We start from the raw sequence: 18,669 nt of genomic DNA, 5'->3' as shown, positions 1-18,669 counted from the left end.
AAATCAGTGGGCAGAGGCTCAAAAACAAGTACTTTCTCTCTTAAGCATGGGGGCTGTCCAACTAGTACCAGAAGAGGAAAAGGGACAAGGCTTCTACTCCAGACTTTTCCTAGTACCCAGAAAAGACAAATCATGGCATACAATCCTGGACACTTCTACTCTAAACACCTTTCTGGAGATTCCAAAATAAATTCAAGATGCTGAGTCTTCACCAATTGCTCCCTATGCCAGGCAAAGACACCTGGTTGGCAACACTGGATTTAAAAGAAGCATACCTGCACAGCCCAATCAGGGAATCTTGCAGAAGATAACTATGCTTCAAAGCAGGCTACATGCATTATCAGTTCTTTGCACCACCCTTTGGCTTGTCTACTGCGCCCAGGGTATTCACATAGTGCCTGGCTCCAGTTATTGCATTTTGCAGGCAAAGAAGTATTCAAATATACCCATACCTGGACGATTGTCTAATTCAGGCAGAAAGCCAGGGCATATTTTTGAATCATCTGGCGTTTGTAAAAAGGGTTCTGACTTGTCTGGGGTACACCATAAACGAAAAGAAATCACAACTGGTACCCTGTCAACAAATTATATTCCTGGGAGCAAGGTTGAATACAACTTCCCAGATGGCTTACTTGATGCCAGAAAAGCAAATTCATTTGATAACCTACTTCAAACAACTGACCACAAAAACCCTGCTATCTGCAAGACAAATACTGCAAGCCTTGGGGTTCATAGCCTCCTGCATTCTTTTAATTCCATATGCAAGACTGCATATGAGGAAACTACAGTGGTATCTAAAAAGCCCATGGAACCAACATTCTCACAGCCTAGAAACAATGATTCCTATCATACCTTGCCTACACCTAGAGTTCCTTTGGTGGGCAGAGACCTGCCACCAAAACAAGGGACTACCATTCACACTACCCCCTGCAGCCCAAACCGTAACAACAGATGCATCAGACTATGCATGGGGGGCTCACCTGGCAGGGAAGTGCATTCAGGGCAAATGGAACCCAAGTCAAATGCACCTACACATAAATCAAAAGGAAATGTTAGCTGTACAGAATGCTCTGACAGCCTTCAAGGACCACATTCTTCCAGGACAACTAATTGTAAAGACGGACAACACCACGGTTATGTGGTACTTTAAGCAGGGGGGCACACATTCCTACCCCCTTTGCAAACCAGCCATGGCATTGTGGAACACAGCCTTGAGCTACCAAGTGCACCTACAAGCTGAGTTCCTGCCAGGAAAATTAAATACACTGGTAGACGGACTAAGCAGAAACCTCATGGACCCACATGAGTGGAAACAGGAACCAAGGATTTTCAACATGTTGACAAGCGAATGGTGGAGCCCAGACATAGACCTGATTGCCTCCCCCCATAACTACCAAATTGGACAAATTTTGCACAAGGACTCCCCACAAACAAGCCTGGAAAGTGGATGCTCTGTCCTTCAGCTGGAAAAACTTATCAGTCTATGCCTTCCCCCTGCTGCCTCTGCTGTCCAAAGTTCTACTAAAAGTCAAACAGGACAAACCAAGGATGATTTTGATTGCTCCAGACTGGCAATGCCAGCACTGGCACCCCCTCCTGCGCAATGTGTCGCAATTATCCCCATGCCATCTGCCTCAGGACACCTTCCCTGCTGTCTCAGCAGGAGAACCAGCTTCCAACATTGAACCTTGCATCCTGGCTAATTACTTAAACTCTCCCTTACCATCCCTCAACAAACCTGTGTTGGATGTCTTAGAGGTAAGGAGGCCTAGTACTAGAAAATCTTATGCTGAAAAATGGAAAAGATTCTGTGCCTGGAACCAATTTCAAGGGATGAGCACAGCAGCACCCAATTTACCTCCGATTTTGTAGTACTTAACTGAGATGCTTCACAAGGGCCTTTCTTTTTCCTCCATTAAAATCCACGCCTCAGCCATTTCAGCTCATTATAACACAGAACATACCCTCTTCTCTCATCCTCTGCTCAAGAAGTACCTCAGAGGGGCCAACAATTTGAGACCACCCAGGAGAGCTCCAACCCCAGCCTGGGACCTTAATTTGTTTTGGAGAAACTCACTCTACCTCCTTTCGAGCCAGCTGCTACTGCAGACTTAAAATTTATTTCTTGGAAAACAGCTTTCCTTTTAGCAATCACTTCAGCTAGAAGGTTATCTGAATTACAGGCCTTTATGGCAGTGGAGCCTTTCATCATCTTTCATGCGGACAGGGTGTCACTCAGGACCAATCCATCCTTCATGCCCAAGGTGGTATCCAGTGTGGCTCTTAATCAATCCATTAATTTGCCAACCTTCTTTCCCAATCCACAGAACAAAGGGGAATGGAATCTACATTCCTTGGATGTGCACAGACAACTTAGATTCTACTTGGATAGGACTAAACCTCAAAGAAAATCTGAACAACTACTGGTAGCATTTGCTGCAGGGGCAGAGCGGAAGGCTATTTCAAAGCAAACCATTTCAAAATGGATAAGCCATTGCATTCATTTCTGCTATAAGCACCATGGAAAACCTATCCCCCCAGGGGATCAGACCTCACTCCACCAGGGCTGCATCTACTTCTGCAGCCTTTATTCAGAGGTGTTCCTACCAGGGGCATCCTAGAAGCTGCTACTTGGAGCTCTGCACATACTTTCACCAAGCATTATCATTTGCCAATTTTCTCTAAATCCAGAGCTGGCTTTGCCACTGCCGTCTTGCAGGGCCTTATAGCTGGCCCTAATGCTCTATAAACTCCTCCTCCCAACCATAGCTTTGGGAATCTACCCAAATGTAATGACTGCAACAGTGAAACACGAAGAACATTTTACAATTGTGTAGACTTACAATAAATGTAGATGTTCGAGTGTATTCACTGTTGCAGTCCTGATTACCCTCCCTCCAGCCCCTGAACTTCTTTTGGCTATACCTCTACTTTCCTTTACTATGCTTAAAAGCCTTTTTGGTGTATTTGCGTTTTTGTTGGAGGTATATCTTTGTGTTTTTATGTTTATTTGCTCCCCATTAGGGGAGCACCTGACATCTGGGGCAAGGAAAAACTGATGTAATGGCGTCATCTGCATGTTTTATACCCCTGACTACCATGATATCATGGAAGAAGGGACAGCAACCGACACAGGACCCAAGACTTTGTTAATCAGGCCAACTGAGGGCAACCTGCAAGCAGATTACCCAAATGTAATGACTGCAACAGTGAATACACTTGAACGTCTACATTTATGGTAAGTGTACACAACTGTACTGTCTTCTGACGGGTTAGGACAAGAAAAACTGATGTAATGACGTTGGCTGCCTTGCTTTATAGTACTGACGACATGACGTCAGACTACAGGCAACAGCAGCCGGCATACAAAAACATTGACTCTGGTATTCGGGCCAGCTGAGGGCTACCACAGCAGGTATACTCACAGGTGATGACTGTAACAGTGAATACACTCGAACATCTACATTTATGGTACTTTTTCCAAGCCATGCCAGTTGCGCAAGTACAATCATCTTCATTAAGTCTAAATTTACTTCTAACAGTGGTAAGCAAGTCATCCAACTTTTGACACGAGGAACACAGATCACCAGTATTATCAGCTGTACATAGCGTTTAGTACACTGTACTAGATTTTTGTGCATTAGCAAATCTTTAATTGCATATTCATTTAAGGATCCATATTCAGCTTCAAATGAATAAAATATTGCAAAACAAAAGAATAATCAAAATCAGTATCCACAGAGGTGCTTACATGAGTAAGGTCAGTTTCCCTACCATGGTAAATTCTCACGTGAGATGGGCAGCTATGTAACTTGACTGGCTTTGTTTGTGATAAACTGCTACAAATTCCTCTCTTGAAGGTAACCTTTTACACTTATTAGTATTTACATTAGTATGCTTTTGACATTCACCGGAATGATTAATAGAATTTAGCTTTTCTGATGGAATTTCATACAGCGTAATCTTTTTTTTTTTTTTTTTAACTTTAGTTTTCTGGTTGCTTGAACAACTTTCCTCTTAATCCAAAATGTATCTGGTGTAGGTAGGTAGCATGCTTGAAGGTTAAACCTTCAGTCTTCTGCAAAATGCAGTTTTGAATGTTTTATTGATGAGGTGTTTTCAAGTTTTGCATATGTTTTTTCAAGTCTTACATTATAGACATCTGTTCTTTTGCTAGGATGATGAAGTGATGGGATCGAAGTCGGTGTTTGATGTCATGCTACAAGCTGAATTAGTAGCCACAACCATCCATGACTACAGGGAGAAGCTGCTTCATCTGAGGAAACTGAGGCATGATGTAGTTCAGCCTTTAATACCTGGGGCACGTTTTGTGGAGGTAATGTTCAATACTGTTGTTGTATTGCTTTACTATTGATTTCCTTCATCATAAGGCAGGAAGGAAGAACAGTGATTGCACTAAAGAATGAATGTTAGCATCCTTTTGGTTAGACTGAGCACCTGAAATACTGTATTTTCAACAAGAAAGTCCCAGCCATGCTAGAATCTTTACTATGTAACACCTAAGATTTCTTGTGGTGGAGGCCCACAGGATATAGGTTCATAGGACATTACTAGGCTAACTGCTTTAGGGTCCTTGCAAGCCAATTTAAATTGATTTTGCCCAATCTATGTCCACTAGGGGCAATAGGATGGCATGGATTTGTGCCAGTGCATTGAGTGTCTTACAGATTGCCTCTGTCCATAAGAGGCATAGGCACTACCCCAGATATGAACTTGCGATTCCCCATCCATTGATCCATATTGCATTTGAAGAGCGCCAGGGAAGGGCTCTGCCTAATGTGAATAGGAAGACTGTTCCAAAGAAGGGACAATCTCTCAAGCCACACATCTGTCTTTCTAGCATATTTTGTTTGAGTTGCTGACTAAGTTTAGATCCCTAGATTGGGTGACCCTAGTGCTGTTTGACTTGCGGATGTGTAGTAGCTCCATTAAGCCTGGATTTCTGAATGCCTTTTAGATCAGGCATAAGTCACCCCTTAATATTTGGTAGGAGACAGAGTAAAGGAATAGGCCTTTTAGTCTAGCTGCATAGTTTCTGGATGGCACAGTGGTGCAGCGGTTGCATTGTCACCTCACAGCAGGAGGTTAACTAGTTTGATTCTTGGCTTGGGTACCTTCTGTGTGGAGCCTGCATGTCCTTCCTGCATTTGTTTGGGTTTCCTACAGGTGCTTCGGTTTCCTCCCACGTTACAAAGACATGCGTCTGGAGCATTTCTCCTCAGGCCTCCACTGAAAATTGGCTTCGTTCCAAGTTGGACTTTCCCGGTAAACAAATGTTATAGAAAATAAATAATCGCTCATGTTGTTTACATCTTGCATTTTTCTTTGTGAGGAAACCTTTGAGGTTGCTCCATCTGCTGTAAGTGCCTAGTCAAGTACATGCCGTATGGTGCACTGCACTTGATTATTGGTCTAATGAGGCCTTAGTACAGCAGGACTATAATTTCCTTGGATCTGGGTACCATACCTTTACTTATAAGTTGTACAATATTCCTCACCATTGTGGACACATGGTGGTCAGGTTTAGGCTGCTATGCATCTACATACCTAGATCTCTCACCTCTGAGCCTACTCTAAGTGGCATGCTGTTGATGCTGTAGTTTGCAGGGGTATTTGACTTCCCAAGGGGTATGATAATGCATTTCTTTCCATTTAATTTTAGGTGATGGTTCTGGAACCAATCATTTGTCTGATCTGCACTCTCCTGAAGGATATCTACATTGTTGGGGGATTTAGTGATTGCCCCCAGATTGCAATCGTCTGCAAACTTTGTTATTCAGAGGCTTTCCACATTTGCCTTGACTTCAGAGAAGTATATTCCAAACAGGAGTGGTCTCAGTACTGAGCTCTGTAGCACACCACCCATTTTAACCACCTGTCATGTCAATGAGCCAGTTGGGTATCCATCTGGTGACATAGGGATTTATACACAGTTTTGTGAATTTATTTATAATAGCTGAGTGGGGAATTGTGTCAAATGCCTTGGCACACCAGGTTCAGTAGGCATGACCTGCCCTTCACAAATCTGCTTTGGTCGGGTGCAGTGTTTGGAGGTTTCCTGTGTCATTTATCAGGTATATGATTTTTTTCTTTCCTTGACCTTGCATATAAGACTGGTCAAACTTATGGGTCTGTAATTTCCCCGTTCAGTAGATGGTCCCCCTTTATGCAGAGGGATGACCATTGCTGTGTCCTCCACTCTGTCGGGACATAACTATTCCGGAGGCTGTGGTTAAATAGAGATCCTAATCAACCTGATAAGACTTGATTTAAGCTGTTTAAGAAGCAGCCCTGGTATATTGTCGGGTCCCATGGAAGCCGTGTTTTTAGCTTCAGAGCGCAGTGGCAGTCTGTAATTGGTGGTGGATGGTATTTTTGGGGGGTTGGAACTGGGGGTGATGGGGAGGCGAAATTTGAGCTGAATTTGTCAGCCAGCAGATTTGCTATGTCTTCCAGCTGAGTATAGGTGATGCCATCTACAATTAATTCTACACATTATGTTAGATGGTGCCCTTAAGATTGTGTATGTAACTGAAGAATGCCTTATGGTTATCCTTAATTCTGGAGGCTGTTTTAACATCTGTATGCTTTTAGAGGCCTGATTAGTACCGATTCACTTGTTTCGAGTAATGAGGAATTTATTTCTCTGCTGTGCATATTCCCTCTTACTTCTCAACAGGATTTTCTTTCTTTTGTTGTACAACCTTTTAATACTAAGGGTCCACTAGGATGGCTTGTTCTTGCAGTTTGACCTGAGTTTATTTTGGTCTGCTACTGCCATTTTTATGCAGTTGCTTATATGGTCATACAAGGGCTTTTGTGTATGCCTCTGCATAGGTTTCTTTTTTTTCTGTGTTTGATGAAGCTTGGAAACTAGCTATGCAATCCCTTAATAGGGGGTAATTTACCTTAGGGAAGTTTTTAAAGTTTTGAGGGCTAGGTGGAGGGGACTAATTTTATCTTTATTGCAAGGGAGATCTGATCTTGCTAGTGAATACATAACACTGGGTGGAGGGATGCAGCACTCCTCCATACTTGCCAGTACCAGATCTAGGATATTTGTTCCCCTAGTGGGAGTGCAGACTAGCTGATGTTCATCGTGTTTCACTGTTGCAGTCATTACAATTGGGTTATCCCGCTGGCAGGCTACCCGCAGTCGGCCTGAATTCCAAAGTCCTGGTCCGGCGTCGGTTGCTGTCACCTCCTCCCTGACATCAGTGCGCCAGGGGTATAAAAGATGCAGCCGACGCCATTTTCTTCAGTCTTTCTTGCCGCTCGGTGCCCGAAGCAAAAGCAGTTCGCAAGTGCCGGTCGGCCGACTCCTGAGATTTTCATGTTCAAATTTCAGATCCGAAGTCTTCATTAAAGCTAAGTACCCCATTGGGGAAACTTTTTTCTTGCTCCAGACTGACGTCAGAAAAAGTTATTAATTGTATTTCTTGTGGGAAGCAAATACCTCATAAGGATTTTCATTCTTACTGTATTCCTTGCCTAGGCCCTGACCACGACATTGCTAGTTGTCGGTTTTGTGCTAAATTTAACCAACGCACTGTTAAGCGTCAGTACGATTTTGCATTTCATTACTTTGGCAGAAGATTTAATTATATAATGCCGTCAGAACAGCCGACTACCGGAGTTTATAAAAAGCACAAAGAAAAAGAAAAGGACAGGCATCCGAGGTCCAAAACGGATGATGAGGCTTCTGCTAGGCCAGTCGCCGGTTCTCAGTGAGGTGTTTTCGCAGCCCCTGACACCCACTACCTCAGAGCCACAGTCCGCTTCTGACTCCCACATGGAGCCGTCTGGGCCGCTGGAAACTCAAGGTATTGGACCCTCGGAAACTATTCCCTCAGATGGGTCCAGAGCCGCTGAGCAGGCATTGGCTTCTGAGGGTGTTTTCAGGCCTATGTGAAAATGACTTCAGCTTCAAAGGCAAAGACTAAAGCACCTGTAAAGACAAAGAAACAAGTACAGCATTCCCCTGGACAGGCCTCCATGCCTAAAAAACAGATGCTTAAAATGGCCAAAGACCTAATTACTTTGATCAGGGGTTCCCATCCCCCTCCTGATAAGAGGCCTAGGCAAGAGACATAATATGAATCTTCAGATCAGGTTTCCATTTCCTCTGATTCCTCTTCTGAACATGTATACTCTCTTCCTTCCTACGAGGATTCTAATGCTGAAGAATCTATCCCTTCAGCGCCTCCTCCTGGGGATTATTCTTTTGGGGAGACCCTGCATACTATGAGGGAGCACTTCCACTGGGAGAGCCAAGATTACTCAGAATCTAAGAAAAGGCTCAGAGACTTCATTTTACTACCTCAGCACAGGCCCCTTGCTATCCCTTCTGTTTTAGACATTGTAGATGATGTTTTTTCAGAGTGTGGTCTGACTCCTGACTCTCTACCACCAGCTCCTGTTAAGCCAGACAGATACTACAGGGTTCCTGATTCACATAAATTTCTTTATAAAAACCCTGCTGCTGACCCAGAAACTATCTCTCAGGGTCCCAAAGGGGTCAAGGCTTCCACTGCAAAAAAAACCTATCCCCTCTGATAGGGATTCAAGGGCCCTGGACAGATGGGGGAAAAAGATTTACACTTCTGCTACCTTGGCTGTAAGGGCCTTAAATTGTCAGTTTCATATGCTTAAATATCAGCAATACCTTATGTCACTGCTTAAACAGAAAATGTTGACAAATTCTGAATGTGCTGAAAACAAAGAAATGCAGGATTTATTGCATGCAGCTGAACAAGTGCGAAAGCATACTTTGCAATGTGGTTTTGATTCTCTGGAGGCCTCCTGCAGGGCCGCTGTTACGGGTTCTATCATTAGGAGGCATGCTTGGTTAAAGGAACAGAATCTGCCTGATCATGTTAAAGCAAATTTATTAGATGCTCCTTTACAGCATGATACCTTGTTTGGTGTGAAAGCAGAAGAGGTGTTGAAGAAAATGGAGGACAAAGCTAAATCTATGCAAACAGTCAAGGATTTCTTACAGGTACAGCCTCCCAGATTTATCAGGAACAGGCCTACAAAGAATTGGTCCTTTCCAGTGCCAGACAGGCCACAGAGAGGCAGATACAGACGCCCCAGAGGCAGATCCCAGCCCCAAGGCTCATACAGGTCTAACCAATGGGGTGCTTCTACCTCCAAAAGCAGAGAAGATAAATCACAGCCATACAGAAAACAGTCTCAATGACTTGCCCCTGCCAGCACCAAGCACTTATCTTCTGGCAGCTCCTTTGGGGGGAAAACTAGCACTTTTTTCACAAAATTGGCACACGATCACCCAGGACAAATGGGTCTTGAATATAGTGTCACAAGGCTGCAGGTTCCATTTTCACACCCTGCCAAGGGCAAACGGTATGCCAGACCTGCCACACAATCAATGGGCAGAGGCACAAAAACAAGTTTCATCCCTCATGGACATGAGGGCCATTCAGTGAGTACCTCAACAAGAGCAGGCACTAGGATTTTACTCAAGACTGTTCTTGGTGCCCAGAAAGGACAAAGCCTGAAGACCAATACTGGACCTGTCTCTTCTAAACACATTTCTGGATATTCCAAAATTCAAAATGTTGACTCTGCAGCAGCTTCTGCCCATGCTGGGCAAGAAGGCTTGGCTTGTGACGTTAGACCTAAAAGAGGCATACCTGCATGTCCCAATCAGACAATCATGCAGAAGATACCTCAGATTTATAGCTGGCTCAATGCACTACCAATTCTCTGCACTTCCCTTTGGCTTATCTACTGCACCCAGGGTCTTCACAAAATGCCTGGCACCAGTAATTGCATTTTGCAAAGAGGAATACAAATTTATCCTTACTTGGACGACTGCCTTATTAAAGCGGAGAAGAAGGACATTCTACTACAGCATCTGGTGTTTGTAAAAAGAGTATTAACATGCCTAGGGTACACAGTAGACGAAAAGAAATCAAAACTAGTACCCTCTCAAGAGATAATATTCCTGGGTGCAAGCTTAAATACAACTGCCCAGATGGCTTATCTCACGCCAAACAAACAGACAACTGACTACTTATTTCAAAATGTTGGCAACCAAGACCCAGTTATCTGCAAGAAAAATTCTGCAGGCTTTGGGCTTCATGGCATCCTGCATTCTGCTAATTCCATATGCAAGACTGCATATGAGGAAACTACAATGGTATCTAAAAAGTGTTTGGACTCAACAGTGCCACCTCCTGGAAACCAAAATTACCCTCATTCCCTGCCTGCAACAGGAGTTCCGATGGTGGGCAAAGGCCTGTCACCACAACAAGGGACAGCCATTCACTTTACCCACAGCCAGGCAGACATTAACAACAGATGCATCAGATTATGCCTGGGGGGCCCATATGGCAGGAAGATGTATTCAGGGCACATGGTCCGCAAGCCAAATGCATCTACATATCAATCGAAAAGAGATGCTAGCTGTTAAGAATGCCCTGACAGCATTCAAGGATCCACTTCATCCAGGACAACTATTGATAAAGACGGACAATACTACAGTCATGTGGTATATAAACAAGCAGGGAGGCACACATTCCTACCTCCTCTGCAGACTAGCCATGACTTTGTGGGACTCAGCATTGACTTACCAAGTACATCTGCAAGCACAATTCCTGCGAGGAAAGATAAATACTCTGGCAGACGAACTAAGCAGAAACCTAACGGATCCCCACAAGTGGAAATTGGATCCACAAGTCTTCAGCATGATAACAAGAAACTGGGGATGCCCGGACATAGAACTATTTGCCTCCCCTCACAACTGCCAACTACAGAGATTCTGCAGAAGGACTTATCACAAGCAAGCATGGAAAGTGGATGCTCTATCTTTCAGCTGGAAAAACTTAACAGTATTTGCCTTTCCTCCACTGCCTCTCCCCCCCAAGGTACTCCTAAAGGTCAGATAAGAGAAGCCAAAAATGATACTGATTGCCCCAGACTGGCTCCTCCAGCACTGGTACCCAATCCTAAAGAACTTGTCTCAATGTCCAGCCTGGACATTACCTCAAATTCCTCACTTATTGACCCAACAAAACAGTCAGATCCTGCACAGCCAACTCAGGACCTTAAATCTGGCAGCGTGGCGGATAATGTAGCCATTCAAAACACACCTCTCTCTAAAGCGGTGATGGATGTTATTTTTGGAGGCCAGGAGGCCTAACACCAGAAAATCTTATGCAGAAAAATGGAAGAGATTCTGTGCTTGGAACCAGGCACAAGGAATTGACACGATTCTACCAAATATTCCTCAGATTTTGCAATACTTAACTGAGATGCTGGACAAAGGCCTATCCTTTTCATCAATTAAGATTCATGCCTCTGCCATTTCAGCTCATTACAATACAGAACCACCTATGTTTTCTCATCCATTACTAAGGCAGTACCTCAGAGGGGCTAAAAACATAAGACCTCCAAGGAGAGCACCAATACCTGCATGGGACCTCAATTATGTCTTGGAAAAACTCACACTGCCTCCTTTTGAGCCAGCATCTACAGCTGATATAAAGTTCTTATCCTGGAAAACAGCTCTGCTCCTAGCAATAACCTCTGCAAGACGAGTCTCAGAGTTACAGGCACTCATGGCTGTGTAACCTTTTATCATTTTCCATCCTGACAGGGTTTCTCTGAGGACAAACCCGACATTTATGCCTAAGGTAGTGTCCAGTGTGGCCCTTAACAAAACAATTAATTTGCCTACATTTTATCCAAACCCACAGAATAAGGGTGAGAGACTTCTGAATTCTTTGGACATTCACAGGCAGCTACGCTTCTACTTGGACAGAACCAAAGCTTTCAGAAAGACTGAGCAACTTCTAGTGCATATGCTGCAGGATCACAAGGAAAGGCTATCTCAAAGCAGACTATTTCAAAGTGGATAGGCCAGTGCATTCATTTCTGCTATTCACAGCATGGCAAATCAGTGCCTAAGGGCATTAGGCCATATTCAACCAGAGCAGCAACCACTTCAGCAGCCTTCCTCAGAGGAGTACCAACCAAAGACATCTTAGAGGCTGCAACTTGGAGTTCAGTGCACACTTTTACAAAGCACTATCACTTGCCTCTCTACTCTAAATCCAGGGCAGACTTTGCCACTGCAGTTCTGCAGGGCCTCATAGCCTCTCTTAATCCTATTTAGCCCAGCCTCCCAACCTTAGCTTTGGGATTCAACCCAATTGTAATGACTGCAACAGTGAAACACGATGAACATAGTACAGTTGTGTACCTACCATAAATGTAGATGTTTGAGTGTATTCATTGTTGCAGTCCAGGTTACCCTCCCACCATCCCCCTTTCCTTTGCTGGGACTTATCTGTACTTCTCTATTCTATACAACCTATGTGGTGTATTTGCTTGTAGATAAAGGAAAAGTTTACTTTAGTGCATGCATGCTTGTTGGCATAATTTAGCCTACCCTTTTGGGGGCACCTGACATCTGCGGCAAGAAAAACTGAAGAAAATGGCGTCTGCTGCATCTTTTATACCCCTGGCGCACTGACATCAGGGAGGAGGTGACAGCAACTGACGCCGGACGAGGACTTTGGAATTCAGGCCGACTGCAGATAGCCTGCCAGCAGGATAACCCAATTGTAATGACTGCAACAGTGAATACACTCGAACGTCTACATTTATGGTAGGTACACAACTGTACTTTCTAGGGCACTGTTATTAAGCTAGTGACTGCATTTCGCCTGTTTTACTGCTACTTTAAGTGATTTCTGCATTTTACACTGTTTATTGCACTTTAAGTTACTAATTGTTGCAAATTGTTTCTGTAGGCTACACACTAAAGTGCGCTAGCCGATTTACAGCATTTATAGCATTTACTGTCTGTTTTTTTCCTTATCTCTGTAATAAAACAAAAAAATCTCTTGTTTTCCCACTTTACTGAACTAGAGTAGTCCAGTTTCAGAGTTGCTGATCCCTGGGCTTTGTTTTTAGTTCCTGTTACTGATCCATTGCCTTATTAGGAAGGAGGGAAGTTTCTTTGCTTACCAGTGGGAGTGGGAAGCACTGAGCGCCTTTTGTCCGATTTGGTGAAGTTTCAGCCAGAAACTAGTAGTCCATTGGTCGTTTTGGGCCAATTCCTAGCTCCCTTCAGCCCCCTGCTATAAAACACGCTAAACTGTACTGCTGATCTAACCAGCATATCCTATAACTGAAAAGTTCATCTCTACTTGATTCCCAAGTAGACTATTCTCTATCTGTAAAGCCTAGCACTTACTCCTACAGTACTTGCACCTTGATAAAGCACTCTTATTATAGATAGTACCCCACCAGCCCAAAACCCACTTCCCGGAGTCCTTTGAAAGTTCTTTATCTACTACTTCTAGTATGTCGAGAGATCAGTTGCTAGTGTCCTCTCCAGCTCAACTGGTGAACCTGGGAATATTGAGGCAATGTTACAATTGCCTCATGTACACAGACAATCCTCTCCTTCTCCCACAAAACACAAATACATGCGAGATGCAACTATACGGCCAAACTGGAGGCTGAGCTCTCTCAACATAGGACTGGCAAGACCAGACAGGAGGAGAAGGCAACCACACACAATACATACCCAGTCACACATGGTACCATCACAACTTCAAATCATACACATACTCACACAAAGACATACTGAGGCTCTGGTCAAAATTTACCAAAACAGCAGAGGCCACCAAAGCAGACACCCAAACAACTACCACCTCACAACCCAACACATGCAACACATAGACCACACAGTCAGAGTGTCAAACAGTCACAGCCCTTAAGGCCAAACAAAATGCCAGACACACTTGTCATTGGTGATTCCATAGTCAGGCACACTGACGTCCCGCTCACCAGACTGAGTAAGGAGAAGGTCACAGTAAGCTGCCTGTCGGGCGCTAGAATCCGCCACATAACGCAAGCACTCAGGTCTCTCAACAGCAGGTACAAGTACGACTCAGTCATTGTCCACGCTGGTGTCAACGACCTGAGACGCACCTCCTTGGACTACATGAAAAGGGACGGCGAGGAGCTCTCTGATTATGTAGCCCAGGCAGGTATGACCCTGACCTTGAGCAGTATCCTACCTTCACCTAGAATGATGCCACAATACAGTGATAAGATGATCAGCTTTAATAATTGGCTTAAATTCTGGTGTCATTCAAAGGGGATCCAATGTCTGTCTGCCTGGGATGACATGCTGGACAAGCCATGCTGCTTCAAGGGACGGCTTGCACCTGTCACCCCTGGGCTTCCGGATATTGGCAAAGGCTCTTGCCACCCCATAGTGCCTTTTTAGGCAAGGCTCAAATTCTAAACCTACCACCCTAGAACACCAAAAAGGAAAAACTAAGGGTAATGCTGCTCAATGCCAGAAGTCTCAATCTCAAGATGCACGCACTCGAGGCCCTTCTCAATATGGAGAACATCGATGTCTGTGCTGTGACAGAAACCTGGTTCAAGGCTCCTGAGAGCACCCCAGCACTAACAGGTTTCACCTCATATCATACGCTCCAGCCCCAGAATCGGGACAACACCAAGAAAGGAGGCGGGGTGTCCATATTCATAAAGGACACCCACACCTCAAGGTTGGTGGCAACGCACGATGCATCGGAGACCATCCAGGTGCAATTAACCATAGGCAAGACTGCTCTGCAATTTGTAGCATGTTACAGGCCACCCTCTCAAACTCAGGAACCTCACATGGCCTTCCTGAAAACATTGGAGGGGATAAATGTATCTCCAAACACCATCATACTAGGTGACTTCAACTACCCTAATATAGACTGGGAACACTACTCAAGCCCGAACACTCTAACCCAAAGATTCCTGGAGTTCATAAACTCAAATGCCATGGAACAACTAGTCACCATCCCCACAAGAGGTGAAAACATACTTGATCTCATCATCACGAACATGGGATCAAAATGTTCAACACCGAAGTATACCCTCACTGGTGAGATCAGATCATAAACTAATCTCGCTGGAGGTCCTCATCCCGCCCCACCTGAAACAAAAAGACCACAGTGAAAAACTTCTCAAAAGCCAATTTCACACTTCTAAAAACTAGTGTGGTCTCCTTTAAGGCCCCTGAGCCAGTGGTAAACATTACTCAAACCGCTGAATCACTTACAAATGCCTTCTACCAGCACCTACAGGACTGCATGGATCAGGCAATCCCAAACAAAACTAAGACTCTCTGTACCAAAGGCAAGCGTCCAGTCTGGTGGACCCCAGCCATAAACAAGCTCTACAACAAAAGGAGGAAGCTACTACAAGATAGAGCAAAATCCTTGAAAGGTAAGACACCTTTGATCATTATAAGTAAAAACTAAGAGCTCTCATAAAATCATCCAAGGCAAATTTTGAGAGAAAATCGCCAAGGACTCTAAAGACAATCATAAGGCCTTCTTTAGCTATGTTAGAAACCTAGGAGGAAACTCCCAGATATGCTCAGAATTAGTTCAAAATGATGTGAAAATTACTGAACCTACACACATTGCTAACATACTGGCTGACAGGTTCAGTGCAAACTTCTCCCCTCCCCCAAAAGGAGAGATATCTATTCCAGAGGATTGTAGCCCCCAAACATCTCCAACGCCCAGGTGAGAACTGCCCTCACTAAGGCAAAAAACACAGCATCCATGGGACCGGATGGTGTCCCCGGCTGTGTGCTTCATGAACTCAACGAGGAATTAAACCCACAGTTAGGACAGCTGTTTAATCTTAGCCTCACCTCAGGATACGCACTCCAAGGAGTGGCGCATGGCGACTGTGGTCCCACTTCATAAGGGCGGTGCCTCCACAGACCCTGGAAATTACCGCCCCATTAGCTTGACGAGCCTTATCTGCAAAGCCATGGAGAGGATCATAATGGAACTCATAAATAAAGACATAGGGAACTTGCAGACTTTGGATCCAACCCAGTTTGGCTTTGTCAAAGGCAGATCCTGCCTCTTAAACTTGGTTGACTTTTTCGAGACAGTCACCAAGGCCATTGATGAGGGAAAGGCAGTCCATACAGCCTACCTCGACCTGGCAAAGGCCTTCGACACAATACCCCACTCAGGTATCATCGAAAAACTCATCAGCTTGAATGTAAACCCATACATCACAAGATGGGTTGCAAACTGGCTAAGCGACAGAACCCACAGGGTCAGAGTTGCTGGAGCCATGTCAGACTCAAAGCCTGTCACAAGTGGTGTCCCACAGGGCTCAGTCCTGGGTCCACTCTTGTTCGGCATCTACTTTTCTGAAGTACAAGCAAACACAGGAGGGTTATGGCTGACAAAGTTTGCAGATGACTGCAAACTGGGCCATAGTCGAAAACACATCTGACACAGATATCCTCCAGAAGGGCCTCACAGAAACGGATAACTGGTGCCAGAGCCATGGCCTGAAGTTAAACGCCAAAAATGCATAGTCATACCATTCGGGAAAAACAAGGTTACCCCTAGCTACCATATAGGTGACAATCCACTGAGCACAGAAAAGTCATCAGGGATCTGGGGACCCAAGTTGACAGTAGTCTTCGCTTGACACTCATGTTGCTAAAGTAGTTAGGAAAACCTTCTATATCGCCCACCTGATCATGAAGGGATTCACATCTAGATCAAGGGAGGTCATCGTCCCCTGTACTCATCACTCATTAGACCTATGATTGAGTACAATGCCCGCTCGAATGTATCTGACCAGACACCTGATGCAGCTTGAAAGGCCCCAAAAGTTCCTCACCAAAAGGATAAAGGGTCTCAAAAATATGTCTTATGCTGCCCGACTGAAAGAACTCCAGCTTTATTCAGTCTCATACCGCTTGCTCAGAGGTGACCTGTGCCTGACATATAAGGCCATGTCAAACCCAGATTTGATGAATATGCTTCACCTCAAAAATCTAGATCCCTCAGAACCACAAGGGCGGAGACTTAAACCTTGACACGGTTATAAATAGAACGTGCTGGAGGGACAGATTCATCACCCAGAGACTCCCTATGCTGTGGAACAAAATCCCGGTACATGTGAGGCAGAGCACCTCGCTGGCCTTGTTCAAGAGGAATCTTGACCAATGGATGGGAGATCGCAGATATACCCCAGGGATTACTTCAGTGTCACTGCTTGACAGAGGCACAGAAAAATGATAGGCATAGTTTTTATTCAAACTAAAGGGGTGGCGAAAGCCACATAACTATGGGCTAGGCTTATAAATGCCCTTGGGCAGATAGCCTAGTATGAACCTATGAACCTATGAATTTGAATTTACAAAGAATAGAAATCTGTAGGTGTGCATGTTAGTGGTTGTGTATGCCTCCTAGTTAATGAAGGAGTAGTTAAAATCACCTATGAGCATAGTATTTGACCAGATGGTGAGTGATTCTAGTAACTTTAGGAATGTTGTATGGATTTCCTGGTTCATAGTGGGGGACCTGTAGCTAGCAAGAATATGGTAATGTATTTTTCCCATGGTTAATTGGACATGGAGTAGCCCAAGCGTATCCCATTGTTGACCAGCCTTGAGGTGTACTCATCCTTTATGTAGACAGATAAACCTCCACCTTTAGATATTTCATGTTCAGTGGGTAGCTGAAATGTATGAAAAGCATTATAGCCATGCACTGCATGGCTTTGAACCATGTTTCGGTAACTGCACAGAAATCAGCATTCCCCAGGGTAAGGAGAACTTCCAGGGAGTGCAGTTTCTTGTTGAGGCTACTGGCACTGAGCAGTAACACCTTTAGCTTGTCCTAAGTAGCTTTTGTTGTTTTGGAAAGTTTGTCTGTCAGTGCCTAAAAGCACTATAGGGATGGATAATGTTTTGGTCAATATCTGAAAGTTTAGAGGTGATAGGTGAAGACCATCTGTGGCAAAGCAGTGTGGCCTGTCAGCCATGTCCTCCCAGGTGGACAAGTATTGGACCCCTTTGGAATGACACCAATAGCTAAGCCAGTTGTTAAAGTTAATTATTTTCTGCTGGTGCTGTGGCATCAACCTTGGAGATAGCAAAATATTGCTCATAGCTAGGCTCATACCTGCCTGTAACACCCATTCTAAGAGCTCAGTCATGTCTTTTTTCCTATAATCCAAGGAGGTACATCTCAGGTCATTCATGCCCAGATGGGACTGTGACTGAGTCATACTGGTATTTAGGAATAAGCGACCTGAGTGCTTGTGTGATGTGACAAATCCTGGCCCCTGACAAGCAACTAACTGTACCCTTCTCCTTATCTAGCCTTGTATATCTAGGTAAGAGGGACATCAGTGTGTCTCACAGTGGAGTCTCCTATGACCAGAATATTGCATTGTGTTTCACCTTATGGGATTTGTAGTTGAGGGACAGTGAGATGAGGCTTTGTGTTGTGATGGGAATTGTCTTGTTTGTGTGCATGGTCTATGCGGAGTTTCTGAGGACTGCGCCTAAGAAGCATTTGAGGTTTGGGTAAGTTATATGTGAGCACCTCTGCATATGTGGGTCTGTGCATGGCGTTTTGTGGGTACAGTGAGTGATGTGTGTAAAGTCGCTGACAACCTGTTTGCTCCTTTTGTGTCTGTATGTAAAAGTCTAGCCTCCACTGTCATTGTGCAACTACATCTCTCACATACTGTATTTGTCTGTTTGAGAAATAAGTCGTTGTCAGTGTACATAAGGCAGTTGTTACATTGCCTCAGGATACCTATGTCCGC

The 18,669-nt window shown here is 44.4% G+C and overlaps 1 protein-coding gene across 1 annotated transcript in view; it reads left to right on the top strand.

Moving 5' to 3' along the window:
• The window catches only part of UTP20 (UTP20 small subunit processome component), a gene marked incomplete in the record, with an annotated part of 2,478,305 nt that overhangs the window by 762,950 nt on the left and 1,696,686 nt on the right, over positions 1 to 18,669 (top strand). Inside the window, 1 exon segment of the mRNA XM_044087776.1 lies at positions 4,178 to 4,336. Coding sequence (XP_043943711.1) covers positions 4,178 to 4,336 — 159 coding nt within the window.

The sequence above is a fragment of the Protopterus annectens genome, chromosome 11.part0, assembly GCF_019279795.1.
Source record: "Protopterus annectens isolate FY-2018-M chromosome 11.part0, PAN1.0, whole genome shotgun sequence".
Classification (NCBI taxonomy): domain Eukaryota; kingdom Metazoa; phylum Chordata; order Ceratodontiformes; family Protopteridae; genus Protopterus; species Protopterus annectens.
Note: the sequence above shows the minus strand (reverse complement) of the source record. Positions and strands in the feature narration are given on the sequence as shown.